The sequence below is a fragment of the Venturia canescens genome, chromosome 9 (assembly GCF_019457755.1).
Source record: "Venturia canescens isolate UGA chromosome 9, ASM1945775v1, whole genome shotgun sequence".
Classification (NCBI taxonomy): Eukaryota; Metazoa; Arthropoda; class Insecta; order Hymenoptera; family Ichneumonidae; genus Venturia; species Venturia canescens.
In genome coordinates, this window is record NC_057429.1 from 15426876 (window position 1) to 15446865 (window position 19990).

The following is a 19990-nucleotide window of genomic DNA, read 5'->3' on the forward strand; positions in this document are numbered from 1 at the left end:
ACTGCCCGTATGTACACACGCATTTGTGAATGTATGTTCGTTCGTGCAATATGTAGATTTATATTTTAGGGAGCATAATATATTTTAGGGTTCCTATATTTAGGTTGTAAGCGCGCGTGTACGATGCAACCAAAACTCTCGTATCCGCGGCTATGAAAGCAAAGAAAAACTTTTGAATCTATAACCCTCGGTATCTCACGACCCCTTTACGACGACAGTATAACGCCCTGCATGCAGTCTCCTTCTTCACCTCCTTCACGAGGTGATAAATCGATGGTTCTATACCGCCCGCCCTTTTTCCTATTCGACTTTTTTCATCCCTCTTCTTGGTCTCCCGCGCTTTTTCTCTCTTTCATCCTTTTTATTTATTTTTCTCTCTCTCTCTCTCTCTCTCTCTCTTTCTCTTCCTCTCTCTTTTACTCATTTCTCTCCTCAGTCTCTGTCTTTTGCTGCCTTGTTCCACAGAGATTCTTTGCGCACTCAGTGACCCCGAACTGAACACCAACGAGAGCTTTTCCCAGCAAGAGAAAACGAAGAACTCTGGCCGAAGACAGATCGATCCATATAAAATCGAGAATAATGGTACGTACCATTCGATATCGCGACTTTTATCGCCGACTCTCCATTCTCTTGGTTCTCTCATTTTTGGAATATTTTTTTATCCCTTCTTTTCAAAGCTTCTTTTACTTCCCATTATTTCGGTGCCTCGGTCACAAACACCGGGAAGCGGAATTCAATTTTTCTGGCTTGCTGTTCTCTTGCAGATTATGTTTTGCCGTAACGAAAAATCGCTTCCCCTCGTTCATGACTAATTTGGCAATTTCACTCGCTATTAGTAGCTGACTTTTGTCTCTTTCTTCTATCAATTTCCCAGTTCTAAGCTCCCTCTCTGTTTTCCTATTAACGCAATATCACGAAATGTTCGAAACTCGAAAGGAAGATTCTGAAAAATATTGTTTTTCAAATTGGAACATAATCGTAAACCCGATTCGATATTTTTATCGCGACATTTAATGCCTCTTTCTGTGCTACTTTCGTGCTAGAGAACTGCCCGAAGCTATTTTCTCGTGCATCAACTAATTTAATCGGCCAATGGATTTCTAACGTCTTCGCAACATCCGATCATCACTCTTGACTCGTTCTCCTTCACTCACCCTCAGTAAAAAGTTCGAGGCGATTCGATGGGATGAGAAAGGGATTCTGGGAAAATGGAAATTCGCTTGAGCAGAAACAATACAGGCCAAACGTCGGGACTGTACCGCGTCAAGTTTCGAGAACGAGAAATCCATTGTAGCATCGACTAATTTCTTGCACATATGATTCTAATGAAATCGGTATTTTTGCTCATATGAAATTTTTGATTGAAAGAAATGAGTTAGTCCCAATTCGTTCCAGCTCGAATCACTTCGTATCATTTTTGAGGTCTCCGGATAATCGAATATTGAAAAAAAAAAAAACATTTGCGAAAACCGTCTCGGCATTCCCCAATAAAAAGTTTTCGGTGCATTTGAATTCCAGGGTTCGTGAATTGCGTATGTAAATTTTTCTAACTATGCCCTCGAGCCGGCTGGATTCGTCTCCCTGAGGGAGGGGGACTTTATCCCGAAACACGAAAGACGATTATTAATTACCCGCGAGGGTTTCTGTGACGGCGTTGCTCTGTCAAGCTTGTGGATTGAGGGCTTTCCCGACTAATTCGTCCTCTCTGGAATGAATTTTCCTGAAATCCATCCGAACAACTTGAAATTAGGGGCCTAAAACGCTTCAGTTCAAATCTCCATTTTGCTGTTGAAGCATCAAGTGAAAAGCATCAAAATGAAAATGGATTCGGAGATTAGTTTATCTGAAAAAGTGACAAAAGTAGTTGCAGCCAACTTTTCGTTGTCCAGCTCAATTCGGGGACCGTATCACTCGATAACTTTATCCCTTTTCCACCAATTTTCTATGGCGCAATTATTTAAGGGCAAATTTTGCTGCAGTGCAATTTGCCGGGGTTCGGGAATATTTCTCCTGGATTTTTGTGTCGTTAAAATCGTTTCTCAACCCGTACGACAGCGAGTATTAACGAGTATAGCTTGGCGTTAGCGCCCTCACTATTTCCGTCCCATTCCGCGCGCTGTACCATTTTCTCCGCTGCTCATAGAGTATCGTCCGTTTTGCTCGTTCCAATGAAGCGAGGATTAAAAAAAGGGGGGGTTTTACAAAACGAATATCTGGCAACTAATCATCGTTAAAGCGAGGATATTGAAGCGAAATAGAGTTCTGAAATTGTCGCCCAGATCAATGTCGAGGGCCGAGGAGATCATTAAATGTTACGGAACACCGGAACGAGAAAATTCTATCTGTTTTTCGCTTGATTTTTTTGTAATCGTCACTCCTCGATCCCGACAAGAGCGCACGAAGAGAGAACGGAATGAATGAAGCGAGAGACTGGATCGAGGTTGAAAAAAATCTCGATCCAGTCCATCTCAAGGGTTTGACATGTAGAAACTTTAAAAATGCTAGTTTTGGTAAACCCGATCTTTCGAACGAGGATTCCCTTTTATTGTCGACCAATTGTTTACCCTACTCGCTAAAACAGCCACTTGACAATTTTTTTGTCTTCTATTCACCCTCGCTTCGGTGAGTTCATTGTCTGCTTTTCAAAGGGTAATTCAGCATTGTCCGAGTCTCTAGCACGACAATCGATGCCGATAGATTCTCATTGCAGTGTCGTACGTTTCGTTTCGGTTTGGTAATATTATCTGTTGGCTATCCCTTCGTCAGTGGAAAGGCTGAGAAAAATTTTTGTATGACGAAAAATCATAAAAACTCACGTGAAAGAAATAAAGTGATAGAAAAATAACGACAGAAAAATGATCGTCGAAATGTTTCTCATTAGTCGATGAAAAAAGAAATGAGAAAAAATGTTTTCCCCAATCCGATGAAACAATTGACCAGTATTTATGGTTGATGGAATATTAATTGAAATTGTTCGTTATTAAATAAAGTTTAAGACTCACGATACAGGTATTGATCGATAATTGAAGTATGAGTAAATCCCATAATCTCTAAGGTGCTGGTATTTAGTACATGGAAGGGTTGAACTTGCTCGTGACAAGTTTCCGTCACCGCTCGACTCAGAGGGATCACGATGCAGTTTCCATGCTCGCTTCACGTCGAAGAAAAGCCGCTTTGAAGCGACTGTGGAGGACGATGGCAAGTGCTTTGGTGAGGGTAGTTTACACCCTCCTTACGTCGAGCCACACGTGAGCTTTGGCGGTGTTAGCTTGAGCTAAACCTGCCTTCGATTGTTCACGATGTATAGACAGTCTAATGTGGGTTGGTGGCAAGTCAAGTGACGTCTCGTCTGCTCGCCTGTACAATTACGTAACTGAAATGTTCATCGCACGTCCTTCCTCCTTGTGAGAGACCTTTTCCCCTGCTCATTTGTTCTCGCTTTTATTTTATCGTTTTCTCATGTGAAAACCGGTCTGAGGAAGTCAAAATTCCAATTAAATTCGCACGTCAGCGATGCGATTCGTCATTTTCGACTGAGGACTTTCGATTCCGACCCTCGAGCCTTGAACTCTTCGACAATTCCTCGTTCCTCGCTCTTCCATCAACCCCCTCCGCCGTGCGATTGCCTTTCCATACAATTCACCCTTTCATACATCTCGCGATCAAGTGCTCAATCCATAATTACCCGTGAATGGATCCGCCCATTGAACATTTTCACCCCTGATCAAGCGCACCCCCGAGAAACCTCTCAATCTCACAATCTCAACAAACCTTGCGTTCTTTGCTAATCGTTCGAAAACTAGAGGGAGAATGGAAATAAAATGGGGTTGAACGCTTCGAGGTAACCTGGAAAATTGTCAACTCTAACGAGGTACCATTTACTCCCATTACGTTTGCTCTATTTTTCAGTATAATCATCTCGCTCGCCTTTCCAGTTCTCAACACTGCTAATGCACGAAGCGATCTTCTTAAGAAAGTCTCGAAATTTACACAGAGTTTCAATGGCCTGTCGACTCACACGCATACCAAATTTCAAAGGGTTCGTCTTATTGGTTATTTAGATAAACGTGTTCAAATATGAAAAAAAAAAATAATAGACAGTTTTATATAGGGACTATGCAGTAAAAAATCATTTATCTTTCCTTATAACGAATCAACGTTTCTTACAAAGTTTATAAAAAAGTGAACAGTAACACCATTATTATAACTCACCAGCGCTTTTGACTGTCGGCGAAGGAGACGGTTCAGCTCGCAGTATTTGTGTTCCTCCCAGGAGGGCCAGGAGGACCCGAAGGACCGTCATGTCAGCCATCTTCAGACTCCCATGAGACCTCCTAAAACAGAAAGGAAATAGAAATCAATGAAACATTCTTTCGTCGTGAAATTTTGAAATGGTTGAATTCCGTGAAATTCAACCAAACTTCGAACGCTTGCAAGTCGAGCAATAGTGATGTTGAAATTCGTTAATTTGGGATAAAAGTAATCACAACAGCTTTGTATCTTCGGTTAAAGCTTAACCACGAGAAAAAATGGCTGCGCGGTAATGTTCTACCCATCAATGGCCCTTCTTTGGAAGTACCCTATAAAAAAACTTCCTCGATCCAGTGCGAAGCTCCCCTCCCCCCAAAGCAGTATCGAATAACGAGCGCGAGGAAAATGACGATGTATTCGGAGGGACACGTGATTTTAAAACTTCATCGCAGCCCCCGATACCGTACTTTTCCTCGTTTCTGCAGAGAACACCGAAGAAGAAAAAGAAGAAGCTTTTTTCCCCATCGACTCTAGCCGATTTCCGGAAAGAATAAGGGCGAAGAGGGTATGAGGGTGGAAGTATCGGACAGTCTGGTGTGTCACACGTTGACCATTCTTTCGACGTTGGGTGTATGTATGAGGCCGTTTTCATAGGAACGACGTAGTCCAACTTTTCGCAGCGTAATGTTCTGTTGGACGGGGGAGAGTTGAGCGTCAGACTTTAAATTACGAACGCCTCCTCTGCTCCAAGACAAACATTGAATGGGGTCGAACTAGCGAGAAGAAGCAGAAAAAGAAGAGGGCAGAGGAAAGGAGGGTGCAAGCTCCGACAGTTTGGACGATCCTTCCACTCTTTTATTATCTTCAGCCTCGGACCATTTTTTTCAGATTTTTCATCCTCTTTATAGTAATTTCTTGCGCTCGCTGACCCCAGCGAGGGTCCTTCGAGCTTCCGTGGGCGCAGCGTTCCATTTCAACGCACGTGTGCAACCTCACGCAGGGGACTTTTATGTTAACAGGAAAAGAAACATATCCGTGCGACGTGAAATTCCGAGGAAGGCGAATGCGTGAAAGGACAAGCCAGGCTGTCAAAACACCCTTAAAATTCTACTGAATAGCGCGGACTTTGGACACGCGACAGCACATTTTCCTATAGACGTTTTTATGTCGCTTGAAAAAAAAAACGGATGAAAATAAAAGCAGAATGAAAGAAAGGAAATCGCCCCCCGGAACACCCGTCGTAAGTTCTTCTGAAACTAACTCGGACAGACTTCCCGTGCATCGTTTTATGTCCAGCATATGCTCCGGCTACATCATTCTTTCTTCCCGTTCATTTCATTCCTCTCTCGTTCTCCTCCGTATACCTCGAGATTATCTTGTCATACTGTCCCGAGACGGAGAAACATCCAGTTAAATTATTATGTGCGAGAAAACACGAGTGCTTTGGAAGAGAAAACCGTCTCATTGCAAAACGCCGACAGTCCGATTGGCCTCAAAACTCGTGAGGTAAGAGTTTGAGATAAGGGAAGACAATGTCGTGAATTCTTATCTGAGATATCTTCGACTTTCCTTGATCTTGGAGGAGAAAAATCGAGAGAGACGTAGCGAAACAAACATCTACGAAAGCCCTGAATTCGCGAAAACAAAAATGCGTCTGAATAAAAAAAGCTTCGAGTAAACGAAAATTCTTTTGTAAGTAAATAAAATCATTTACCTTAACAAGTTTCATTGAAACTTACAAGTGCTCGGAGGAGCTCGCGAAAGCGCTGAATATTTCAACAATGGTGATATCTCTTTTCCCTAAGAGAGGCGTTAGTGAGAAAAGCTTTGGAGATGATAAGCTCCCGGAGGGAGGCTCGGAGACGCCGTCGAGCTTTTCAAGTCCGGGCAAATCTATTTGAAATTCCCAACGTTTCTCTCTCTCTCTCTCTCGCGCTTCCCCCCCCCTTCCCCCCTCCCCGCCCTCTCCTATTTTCCATCCGCATATAAACCTTCATCTAGGGATTCTGGTGTCGGCCATGACGCTGAACCAGCATCCCTAAACGCCAATTTCTCCTTCACGCCATTCCACACTCACTCGCTACCATTAAAATCTCAAAAATAACTCCAGCCCCAAACCCTCCCGTCGCCCTTCGTTTCTCCAGCCCTTAAAAACTCGTCCTCCAAGATGTGTTCATTCGGGGTGTACCCATACCGAGGAACCATATTAATTCGCGATAAATCAAGCTCCTCCTTATCAACTACCCTCTCAAGCCTCTTTCCTCATGAACCCGCCATTTAAAAACTACCCCTATAACTCGTGGCCTCTCCATATTATTCTCAAGCGAAGATCCGGGGTTTTCAACATTCCTGAACGCGGATAAAGATATTGCTAATCCGTTTTTTAGCTTTTCCATAATTCACATATATCTATGCGACGGAGAGGCCCCGATCGAACGAACGGTCTTCCGCTTCCGGGTTCGTGTACTTGGCGAGTTTTTCTCGATCAAGATATACGAGATCGAATGATTTTTCTCTTGCACCCCCCCTGATATATGGTTTCACGTTAACATCTACGATCGGAGCCACGTTTCGCTTGTGTATCTGAACTCCACGCGCATGCGTTAGCGAACCACAATTTTCTTCGTAAATTCGTGCTTTCTCGATACAAAACATTGTAGAAATTCCCGTAACCGAAGTAGCTCGGCTGCTCGCATGGAAACGATTTTTTAACGCCTTTTACGAATGGGAAACATGATAGCAAGCAAAATTATGGTGGCGGACGACCTTATTAATCAAGAAAAAGATTTAAAAAATTTTTTTTTTTCAAAAAATTATAAACAGTTTAGTATAATCTTCTGGATAATTACCAAAAATATTTAACGTTACACAAATATTCAATAAAATTCGAATATTTTGTGAATTAAAAAAATTTTCGGAGTCTCAGCAATCGGAATTCCCGTGATTCAGTTTTTCGCGCTACTTTCCGACACTTTTTCCACCTAAAATCATCCGAATTGATCCCTGCGTCAAGCTAGACTCCAGAGAAACAAATGTGACAGTTCATATTTAGGTTTCTAATATTAATTTCCGCTTTGGCATACCGGCACGTCAGAGTGTGTCCCGAGCACCGCCCAGCGAACGTTCACGTACACGTGTCGTGCAGTGGTTGTACACTTTTAGTGGTCCAACGCACGCGGTACTGCTGAGCTCTTGCTCGTTTTTTTCCGTCCATGTATATAGATACGTGAATATAAAAGTATGGAAGCGCGCACAAATATTCTTAAGCATGCACGCGGTGCAACTGCTGCGGTGAGAGCGAGTGCGGTACACCGCTGTAAATCTCGAGAGAAAAAGCTGGTTTGAGGGTGCATAACTGCGCTCGCGTATACCTATAGACAAATGTATGAGTATCTGAATACAAAGAGCAGGGAGAAACTCTGATGACGAACGGTTAATAAAAACAGCGAAACAACAACAGAAATAACGTCGGGCATTCGAGGAGCATAGAATTTTAGTTTGAAATTATTTCATACAGGAAACACTCGATGAGAATAAAAAGTTGACGAGGAGGCTAATTCAGCATACTTTGAAGACGTCCTGGTAACGGTTTTAAGGCAGTTGACCGCGAGGATCCACCTGAATTTTGAACGAGAAGGGGAGAGAGATTTTGAATTTTTGTATTTAAAGCGACGAACCAGTTTTTTTGTGGTAATTTTTTATTCAGTGGACGAAATGAAGAATTTTTTTTTATAAGAATGACACTTTCAGTAGACGTTTTTATGAAGAACTGAAAATCGCTGCTTTTTAGCCGGAAAAATGAAAGGTGCTGTATCTTCTGTTTACTCTTCTTCGTCTTTTGTAACGGATTGGCTCGCTCCTTTTTACGATCTCGTACAACTGGCGATGTAGCCGTAGTTAAAGCTACCAGCCCCGAGATGACTTCCGAATTACATAGAACTGTCTATTTCTGACTTCATCGCCATGGAATAAAATGTCGTTTCGCCAAGGCTGCGCAGCCTCCTGAATTTTCCTCGATCTCCTCTTTATCCTCGGTTTTCTCTGGCTCTCGTTTTTTTCTCATCTAACTCTTTTTACTGTTCTTTCATCTCTCGCTCTTCCACGAAAATAACGTCTTAATGAGACAAGCTCCTTTCTCGTTTTTTCTTTCTTTCTTTTTACTATTTCCCTTCTCTTCCCATTGGCATTTTGTATTTTTACGAAAGACCCAAGGAAAAGCTCTATCGGGTCTCGAAAAGTCCAATTTCTACGGTTGTTTACTGCTCGAAGAAGTGAGAGAGCGACGCGAATGAAAAGAGAAAGAACCAAATGTTGGAACATGAACGTGGAACAAAACTAAGATTGAGATGGGCGAGTATGAGCAAGAAAGACACGTTCCGAGGGACGTAGGAACGAGGAAAAACCCTGTAGAAATAGTACCACCAGTCGAAACGAACACAGAGCCACTTCCTTCTCCTTTGCCATTGCTATATCCAATATAAAATACACCTATATACAGTGCACTCTGCAAATAAAGCTCTGACGAGTTTTTCAATTGGGAAACCGTATCCAGAGAAAGGCCTGCGACTGGCTGGACGAATCAACCGACTATGTAGCCAGACTCCGACGACGATCTAATTGCCCGGTCAGTCACTAGGGATTACGAATAAGAAGGAGAAGAAGGAAGGAGTCAAAAAGAAAATATGGATCTCTCAGGACTTATTTTTTTACTTTTTTTTATCTCCTCCCCCCACTATTATTCTTCTGAGGTCTCAATAACGAGATTAAGAAACGGGGTGTTCGCTTGTTAATTATTCAAATGATATACTAATCATTCGCATGACCCTTTTCTCGTTAAGGAAGATCACACGAATCTAATGAGAATGGATAATTCCAACTTTGAGAGTTGACATTTAGAAATAAGCTAGAAATATACAGCGTGCATCTATTCCCGGAATTATTGTAGGACCTACCGTCTAGTTGTCGAGAAAACAATTAACGAAAATCACATTTTTGAAGGGTTATACATTGGCTTTTATGGCAGGCACATTTCCTGTGCGACGATTTGGATTTAATGGAATAGGATCCTCTCAACTTTGGAGAGCCAAAAACGAGAATAAGAAAATATAATAATGTTTTTAGATATCAATGATGTCTTGGAAAAGCCTTGCTACCAGTGAAAATTACTTGGGAATGGAAAAAGAAAAACACTTTTCTGAGGTTAACGAGTAATAACGACTTGAACAGTGGAAGGTTTGACGACACCATGAACCAGCTGGTTTAAGAGCATGGATCAGTCGACTAATCTCACTTGGAATTTTTGAAATCGAAATTCTTTGACAGAGTTTGACTGATTAAAAAAAGGCTCTGTCAGCCTACGCAGAACGATGGCAAAAATCGACTGACAGAGCCTTTTTTTGATCGGTCAAACTGTGCCAAAGAATTTCGATTTCGAAATTTGCAGCTATCTCTCTCGCATTCATAAATAGAAAATGGCTGTTGTTACATTTTGCCTGACGATTTTACCACGAAAGTACTTCAACTGGTATCATTATATTAAAAATTTATCAATCTCAACAAATAAGTTACACATAATTTTATAATAATTGCGAGAATAAATTTTAATCGTTTCCTCGATCATCAAAAGAGCAAAAAAGTTCAGTTACTTTTCCGAATCCCAAGTAACGCATGATCTTCCTTAAAAACTAATTCGAAGGGTGGACACATTTTGTTGCTCAACGCTTCCTTAGAATAACTCACTTTTGTTCCAATATATTAACACACGCGATTTTTCACGATGAAATAAGCAGCATCAAACCTGGAAGAAAGGTTCAAACTTCGAAACTTTGAATACGAGTTCGAAATATTTTTCAACAGTTGCAACGTTCGTTACAACTGATCGCCATAAATTCCTGATTCGAAATCCCCGAAATTTAAGGAGATAAACGCTCGAGAGGGCTGAGACGTGTGCGAGCCCATGAGTTGTATATCATACCGATCAAGCGTCTTTGAATGAGGGTGACAGGAACGGTACAGCAATCGAGAACCGATCTAGGACTCAGAGATTTATCGATGTACGTGTACGTATATAGAATTATCCCGGTCCCGACCCCATCGTACGTCATTAGTGGCGTCACCGCGATCTTGCAGATATATCGAGTCCGCAGCGCATGACAAATGCAGTAATCGCCCTTTGACTAGAGTATACGGAATCACGCACGAATTGAGCAAGCCCCGAGGCCAGGAGCCATGGGAATTTCGCAGTGAGGGGAAGGCAGTTAACATCATGAAAAAACCAACGACAGCAAGTATGGAGCTGTATGAGGGTGGTGAGAAAAAAGAGAACGAGGTTTCGACGCAGTGAAAAATCAGGGGAAAAAGCCTAATTGAATGAAGAAGAGAGAAATGGATTCGCAGTCAGAAGAAAGAAGGAAGTTAAAACTCGGAGTATTGAGCATGGGAACGGGAAGAAGAGCGAGAGCGTTTGGTCGCCCTCTTCCAACAGACTATACAGAAACGTACGCGTGTAACCTGTTCTGCATAGTGACCGCATGTTCACGGACATCACTCGATTCAACACCCCTGAGAACACACACCTCGACAATACATTTACTTGAACGGATACACGGAGCCCTGTACATGTGGTCGGTCAAATGATGCCAATAGGTGAGAGCGCCTAGGCCAAGAGTTAGCAGCCCTGCTTCTAATACAGAACCGTCGAACCGGACATTTCGTCACTCCATGATAGTGCCTCCGTCTGGGTCAAGCAATTACTAACGAACATGGAATACACTCTGTCTACGAAATAGTGTGGAACGTTGGGGGCAGAAGTTATACGCAGAGCTTTTTGGGGTCGAAATGAAAAATGTTTGGACGTTGCTGCAAACGGAATTTCGAGTGCTCCCGTATCAATGTCGATGGCTGAAATAGTTGGGTATTTTTTGTTCGTTTTAGCTTGGCTTCACTCTTGGATTTATGACATATTTTACTTTGCGTTTAAATTTCGAGGTTTTTTCAATGTCGTCGTTGACACAGTTCCCGATCTTGACCAAAGATTGGATCCTTTTTACAGATTTATTTTTTAGTAGAATAGCCTGTTTTCCATCGTAATGGAAGATGTAAACGGGTGGAAAAAAAGAAAAGTTTTTTTTCTGCAGAGCAAGATTATCGCTGCACGGATTTTGCTGATTCGTTACATTCACCAATAGTTTTGCAGGATCCTCGTCCCCCCAGAAACGAACAACTTCTGCGACTTTGCATCGACGCAATAATTGATTCACCGATACTTTTAATTGAGGACCATTCAACGAGCTATTGCGAGAGTATTTAATGGCTTGAATTTCACGAGAAACTCGCTTTAACTATCACCGAACTGCCAATTTTAAACGCGGTTTTCACAAATTTCCAGTCCCGCTTCGTCCTATGAACTCTCCCTTGAAATTGGACTTTTTGAAAAAGTTTAACCACCGGGCTGACTCGCTACAGCGTTAATACGAGTAGCTCAGTAGGTCATCGTTCCTGTTGAATTTCAACTATGTTTATCACCCTATTTCCCAAGATTTCCATTCGCATTGACTCGCTGAAAAATTCTCATTAAAAATGCGATTAAAAAGCTGAGGGAACGAGCAATGTTTTTTTCATTGCCTCACACATTCCTTTCATTTTCGAATCGGGGCATCAAATCAGGTAATAAGAAATTCAATAAATATGTTTTATCTTCGTACAAGTGGATCAATGGAATACACATTAATAAGGAACTTAATCCATCGCGTTTTTCCAATATTTTCATTTTCCCAAAGCCCCATAAAATTTTCAATAAAACGCTTCTACTAAATTAATGGAACGAGCAATGATTGTTTTTTTTTATCCCACCACTTGTTTATTAAATCGTATTTAAAACCATGGAGAGCAGAAAGAAAATGTGAAATATTTGTCATTCGAGAAGCCGAAGCGGAAGGAAATATTTATCAAGGAATTCGCTTTATTTCTTGCTCGAATTTTCATTCTTAAATCGACCCTGAGAGAGTGTAGACAAGAGTTTTTCGTCCCGGCCGTAAAGTCGAGTAATAAATGATGGCTTCGAAGCCACTTCTCCTCGCGAACACTGAGCTCGATCTTGTCATATCTTCGATTTCATTTTCTTCTTTTTTTTTTTGCAACTCACAGATTATTCCTGCTGCTGGCGCCCTCATCGCGTTCTCCCTCCGATTCTCTCCGCTCAGTTTCTACGTTTGCGCCTTGAGTTTGTGTCATTCTTATTCAGCACGAGTTCTCCATCTCCGTGAACATCAACGCGATGAGCAAGTGATGCTCAATATTTTTCGTATACGCTACACACACAGAGACGAATAAACTTGAATTTCTCCGATGCTTGTCTCCCCCACGATCTCGTTTGCAGTTACAGGGGTAAAAACTAAATCGAGCCCCTTTCAGTTTGATGAAACTTTCATCCCAGTTGTGCAATATACTCGGAAAAATTCACATTCTGCCGCCTCAAAACACCAATATTTATGAAGAAAAGAGAAATATTCTTGCTAACTTTTGATCATGGGCACCCACTCTGGGAATTCTAGCAACGATTTCAAAGGAACTCCCGAAAAACAATAAAATATCGTACAAAATCAATGAGCCCGAGATTTAATTCGTTCCGGAGAGCCCCACCAATGCGCATACGTGGACAAACAGAAAGAAGAGCGTGATTATTCAAGCCGATGTTTATGCACGAGGGTAAACACAGAGCTGGTTATACGTTCGAGTTCGGAGGACCTCGAATGACAGTCTTTTCCAACAGCTTCGGACCGCAATATCGTTGTTTTTTCGGTAAATTAAAAAAGGAAAGAGAAAAAATAACTGTGACCTCGTGACGGACGGCTGGGAGCGACGAATCCACTCCGTAGAGGTTGCTTATGCCGGAATCGCTGTGCGTCTGTGCCGCTTTCATGCCGTACACGCTCATATATAGTTTATGGTTCAATGTGTCACTGAGACCGAATCAGCAATAGGGAGATGAATCCACGTTGTCGGGGGTGTGTGCCGTGGTTGGGAGGCTTGAATAAATAAATGTTACCCTGGACGGTTGACAGGGCTCTAGGATCGAGCACTGCAATGAGGAAAAAGCAGGGATTCCGTTGGGCAAACAACGAGCATGCACGTCCAATGGTTTAAGCTGAGTTTAACTGGAGAAAAAAGAGAGAAACAGTGAAAAACAAAGGGAGCCATGGGACCTGAGGAAAAAGGTGAGAAAGGATCGCTCGCAGTTTGGGAGCCGGCTCTGGATCCTTTCAAATTTTTTCTCTCTTCCATTCTATTATGTGCGTCGCGGTGTTTTTGCCGTAATTTTGTATGAAAATCCCTCCGATTCGTTATCGATCCCCCGAAGGGTCCTCCATTTCTTTAAATTTGCTCGCGGCTGTCGTTGGAAAAGCTGCAACTCCCCCGCCCTACCTGGGACCCAAAGATGTTCGGATAACGCCGAAAATGATCGTTTTATTTGCTGTCTCAGCAGGAAAGTTTATGGACTAAAGATTGTCACGATACTGGGTCAACCTGATATTTCCGGGGGATCGAAAACGTACGCATCGCCTCATTTTGACCTTTTTGCGAGCAAGAAATCGCCGAGGATGAGATAGCCTTATCCCGAGGATCACTCCGAACTTTGAGTTTTATGGGATATTCGTGGATTTCATCGTATTTTGTAAAACATTTTTTTTTATTCTACAGCACGCAAGTCTCAGGAGTTTCTATCAATCGACGTAGTTTATCATTGAGCGAAATTCTCGATTAAGGAGTCCAAGGACATCATAAAATCCTCGAAGTTTTCATTTTTGTTTGAAATTTTGTACGCTGATACGAGATTTGAAAATTTTGGACGAATAGTAAAAACTATTTGGCATCGTGTTTCTTGCCTTATTTGATTCTCATTCTCAAGTCGTTGCACTCTCGACGAAATTATTTCAACGAGGACGAGGGAGAAAAATGTGGCATTGAAGGAAGAATATGAGGGCTGAGGGTCGGCTCGTCAGCGGCATTCTCGCGACATTTCGAAGGAGGCAAAGTGAGGCCGGAGGGCACATCGAGATTCTCAAGGATCCTGGCAGTAAACACACTTCGAGAGATCCCAATCTCGCTTCGGATCCTCGAGATACTTGCTTCATTCAACGAACCACCGCCTCCCATCCTCACAATCCTACCGCTCTCATATCCTTCAAGTTTCTCGCCTTTTATCTCACTCTCTCCCTTTCTCTCAATACATACGTAGGCCGCTCTTTCTCTCGCTTCTCCTATCAACCGACTCACCGCTTCAATGAGATTTCCAACGGTCTAATGGAATCGAGTTCCTCCTTCGCTGATTGAATAAAACGGGACGAGCAGGTCTCGAGTTTAACACGAGATCGAAGGGATGTAAGTGACACCGCAGCACGTGTGGAATCCTCCTGGACTTATTTCAGGCTCGACAAATCACATAATTTCTTGGGGAAAAAACTCTAACATAAACGACTCGCTTTTTTCTTTAGATCCTCTGGATGCCTGTGCATTTCTGCCTCTGTTTAGCTTTTTTTGCAAGCCTCACGAAGCTCCATGAATTATTGAGAGATAGTTCGTAGCTGTTCGGGACTTTCTGAAGGGTGCTTTTTTCCCTCGACAAATTAGGGTCACAAAAATAGTGGCTAATCGAAGACTAATCTGATCAACATCAATGATCATGGCTGACCCTTTCATATTTTCAAATAATTTCATTGAGACTGAAATAAAATTTTTATTTGTTTCAATATGGAGACAAAGTTAGTTTTGTTTCTTCGTTTAAGGTTGTTGCTAAATCTTTTTAGAGGGTAAGAGACGAAGCTCCTATGTTGATGAAGTCATGCGTTTATTTTAATCACTTAAGGTGGGTAGAAAATTTATTCTCGGTTATTTAAAATTGCGTCGAAATGGAGACAAAGTTTGGCAACATTGCGTAATTTCTTCGTACTCTGCTGTTGAACGTCTGCAGTCTCAGTTAACCCGATATGATCGTAATGCAGGCACATGTTTTCGGTGATTTCTTGTCATTTAAGTCGGTAAAACTATTTGTTCTACCCACTAAAATCGTTCCATATATTGTCCTGATCCGAACTGTCGTTTTCAAATGAATTTCTCCATTAATAAGAGTGATATAAGCGAAAAAGTGTGAAGGTAACGACTTCGTCCCATTCAGCCGATGCAAAGAAATGACATTTTTACTCGACTTCGACATTTGATTTCTCCAAAATGAGTTCGGTAACCTCAGTTTTCCTTGAAACAGTACACTCAGGAGATCTTCAAAAACAAATAGAAACATTTCTATAAACGTCTATTAACCTCAAAAATTTGAAGTTCTGCTTAAAATTTTTGAGGTTAACAACCTTAACTGCACACATATCTTCAGAGCAATAGCATTCGTCGACACTGCCCACTGCTCTTCGAAAAGCATCTTAATGATCCAATAGAAAGCCCAATTATTACGAGAAAACTAAATTATTCCCTCGACAATATAACGCACAGCATTAGTGATTATGATCGTAAATGTATCTTGATTTTCGAGCGGGATATTATTGGTTCGATCGAAATGTTGTGGCGTCGTTAACAATAATTATAAATACTGACGTAACACGGACAAAAATATAGGAAAAGAGAATGCGAGGCTTGTTACGAAATCAACGTCATAAATGATTGAAGCACCAAAAACTCATTTACATCCGCTGGTAAAAGCGTCGTCGGGAAATACACCGACGGTATAAGCGTCATGTAGAAATTGGTTGAATTTGAATTATACACGTGATTTATTCATGACGCAAAACCTCTTATATTTCAATGTTTAATTACATTTTATTGAATTCACTATGAGAAAGGAAGCTTTGCGATTACGTTATTTCGTAATCTATTATTTTTGATGCTTCAAACGTTTGCATACGGAGCGAAATCCACTCGGAGAATTAATATATTTTATAATAATTTGAGGTAATATGAGAATAAGCGATGTTGAAAGTACCAAATTTGCGTTAATTCCCCGAATTATTACAAAGAACAGACTCGAATATCATTTCGTATTGAATTTCGGTTTTAACGAAGCGTGATCGTTCGTTATATTCCCATTGAATTGGACCGTACAATGCACCAAAATGTTTTGGAATATTTGAAGAGCTGTGGTTGGTCGATCAGTAGTAGTAGGATTTCGAGCACTTGCTTTCCGCAATCTGCGGGCGTAAATCTCTCAATACATTTTTAGGATCGAGAGAGTTCAGGGATTTCCGAGGGGATGTTTCCATGGATAGAAAAACAACGGAAACAGATGCTTCAAATCGAAGTGCTATTTACCAAGATATTTTTTTGGTTCTGATGTTCGTACAGCAATTTTTAATCGAAATTGTGAAAACAAAGTTTCGCTAGTACCCGAATGACGATATATTCAGTCGTCCAATAAGTCACGAGCTCAAATAACGAGAAGAAAAAAAATCTTACGGCTTTGCTGATAATAACGAGGCTGAAGAAAATTGTGGTCGGAGGAGCGCGTTGAAATGAACGAAAAAGCTGGAATGGACGATGCGAGAACAACGCGAATCCTCGCATACATACCGCGTTCACACTTACTGGAAGAAGCCAAAACTCGAAGAGTTTGTTCGCGAAAGTGGTAATGAAACATTGTACCGATGTTGTACAAAGAGGGATGAAGCGTAAGGTGTTGCAAAATTTGTAAAGAAGAAGAGAAGGAGGCAAGCGATGAAAGTTTATCTCGAGCCTGTTGAAAGGTGGGAAGGAAACATTAAAATTCCTTCGCACTAGCATCAAGTCGTCAGGATTCCTTGATTAATCTCCGTGTTTCTCAGGCAAAAGATTAGACGTGCCATGACTCGTGGCGGTAACGTCAGAAAGCCTCGACGCAAGCTCTCGCTAAATTCCTTCTCTTATTCCAGCTTAAATTAATGCTGGAAAAAAAAAAACAAAAAGTCGAAACGATCTCCTGCGGCCACTAGCTCTTCTCGCGAAACATAACCTCCCATTATTTTCTCGTGACGAGACTTTTCGTTAATCAAGATTACAGGAAATTTGGTATTTCAAACAAAACAAAAGAAATTTCAAAGTTTATTGATCATCGGTTTATTGGCGATTCGTGCTCGAGAATATCAAGAAACTAAAAAGTCTCGATAAATTCTCCGCCGATCAATGAATATTTACGTCGCCAATACCTCTAAACGAATGACAAAAGTTGCTCGCTTTTTGTCGAAGATTGCAAGCAGGAAACTTTACCTCTTTCAAAAGTAGATCGTCGTCCCAAGACGGTGTGTCGAGGTCGCTGAAAGTACACGAGAGGAGAGAAACTAAAAAAACGAGCAAACGAAAATACTCCACCAAAAACTGCAGCCGGGACTCACAGTTCACGAGTGAGGATGGAAAAAATAGAAAATAACGAAAATCAAACTACCAAAAGGAGATTCACACACCGGAAGATAAATCTTGGAAGAAAAATCAGGCCGGACGTCACTTGAACACTGTTTTGATCACAAAAAAGCGTCGAACTCACTGATATCAATAAAACGTCGAACTGATTGCGGTTCTCTCATTAATATTCACGAGGGATTATAAAAAATGCACTTTTACTAAAAGACCTTTCAATCAGATCAGCCAAATAGGAAAGTTTTGTGCAAGACTCGAGCGAGTTTAATTGACTTTTCTTTTATGGCTCATTCCGCGAGTCTCTCTCTCTCTCTCCCTTTCCGCATGTCTTTCCTACGAGGAGCGTTCTCGATTTACGTTCATTTAAAACATCAAAACTTAGTAATTTGAAAAAAGATTTATTTAGCATTTAAATGGCTTTAGAAATAGTTCAATAGCGTCATTTTATTCGAGGAATAAAATCGTTCCATCGGCCGATCCCGTTATTGTCGTCGAGTCGAAAATGTACATAGAAAATTGCGTCGAAATTTATTGTCGCTTTCGGGCAGGGCTATACAGAGCGATGTGAAAATCCCGTTCGATTCAACAGCCGCTCTGTGTACTGACTTGATTCGTTAAAACAAATAACCTTCCGAACGCGTTTCATTCGTTTTTGTAATATCGATTACTCCCGCATATTTTATTGATATTTAGACATGCATATGTACGAGGTGGTCGTTCGCACGTGAGATTAAACGAGCGCTCGCTTCGTCTACGGATTTATGAATAGAATTGTGAGTCTAATGAGCACGGAGCAATCAAAGTTTCGTCAAAAATTATGTATTCCAATGAACGCCCTCGGGCTATTTCCCTTGCTCTTCTCCCTCTGCGTACTATGAATATTTCAACGGACTATTGTACAGGGGAACAAAATTGATCGTGAATCGAACGAAACGACTTCTAATGGTGACACAATTAACTTGCGTAATAACGAAAATCACGAATAGAACAACGATCGAAACGGTCTTTTATATTCTCAATAAATATTGTACTATTAGCAAACGAACGTTATTGCTCCCGAACAAAATGTTATTATAGTCGTAAAGGACACACGTATACATGGACGCGTGTAAATGTATAGATATATCTATGCGTGTGGGTGGTATGCCATAACGACAATGGGCCACGTTAAATTCATGATTGGCGCATAAAAAAGAAAGCAGACATCGCCGTTGGGGCCTGCGGAGCCTGGCACTATTTCAGGGATCCGTTATCCGTGATTGACCGATCGTTATTTATTTATTTGCCCGAATTCGGGAACGATTTGACGAAAAGTAAAACTTGTGAAAGGGTGAAAAAGTTGGGTGAACTCGTGGCACACTTTTCCAAGTTTTCTTACTCGGTTTTTATGTCTTGAGAGTATAAACTTTCTGCGCGATTCTTTGTTCGGACGAAAGAGCACGGTGTCGAGACGATGGATCTTGGTTTAGAGTTTTGGTTCAATTGGAGGCAAACAAATTTGAGAATTTCTTATGTCCGAAGATCCTCGAACCGTTCCAACACTTGGGCACGCTCACTGCTCGACATCCTCGTCACATGATCGACGGCTCACTTGACTATTTAACAATGTACAAAATTCTCACGGGCCCGAAAAACCGGGTTTACTTATTTTCTACTCGAAACTCTCCGGTCGCTTGGCAATCGTCACTCAGAACTCTCCACGAGCCGAGGCGATCGAACCGGCGTTGAGATTCGAAGCTCAATCCAGCGCCGGTCACACTTCAACTTTCACAACAATGACTTTCCACCCCCTTTACAGATTCTCCATTTTTCGTTATTTCAATGTGACATTTTGGCAACGAAAGCACCCACACTCACGGCTCGTATTGGTCCGTTTGGAACCCGAAACTTCCCGGAAAATTTGTCACCCGATAAACGTTTTTTTTTGTTATTTCATTTGAAAGAACGCACACGTAAAATTTCGTCGCGTTGTAATTCGGGGGCTGATCAAAAGTCGACGCGCGCGAGAAACCACCGCGGGGGATGCTGAGATCGTACTGGTGCCTGTGACGTGGCGCTGTCGTCGTCACGGAACCTCACCGAACCATCGGACATCCCCTCTCGCGCCCATTCACCCCCTTCGACCCACCGCCGCGTATAGACTCTTCACCCCCGAATGTTTTCCACCCTCACCGCGTACATCGTCGTCCTCGTCGTGTCGTCGTAGTCGCGATACCGATGGCAATCCCCTTACGCACGCGTCGCATACTTTCGCCGTTGCGTTTCCAAGCGTCCAATTGCTCCCCTGGGAGCGAGTATTTGTGGTTAAGGCTTTTTTCCAACCCTTTTTTGTATCACGCTCTCCATCGTT

At 41.8% G+C, this 19990-nt stretch overlaps 1 protein-coding gene across 7 annotated transcripts in view; it reads right to left on the bottom strand.

Annotated features, from left to right (window-relative positions):
• Window positions 1-19663, bottom strand: part of LOC122415511 (lachesin-like) — a 165053-nt gene extending 145390 nt beyond the window's left edge. For 3 of the 7 annotated variants that reach the window (XM_043427654.1, XM_043427653.1, XM_043427652.1), the window contains exons 1-2: window positions 17494-19663; window positions 4213-4334 (exon numbers count right to left, since the gene is read on the bottom strand). In XM_043427654.1, coding sequence (XP_043283589.1) covers window positions 4213-4312 — 100 coding nt within the window. In that variant the 5' untranslated portion in view covers window positions 4313-4334; window positions 17494-19663. The remainder of the gene's footprint in view (window positions 1-4212; window positions 4335-17493) is intronic. The other 4 variants (XM_043427651.1, XM_043427649.1, XM_043427648.1 and 1 more) reach the window with 4 other exon arrangements.
• Between the last annotated feature and the right edge of the window lie 327 nt (window positions 19664-19990).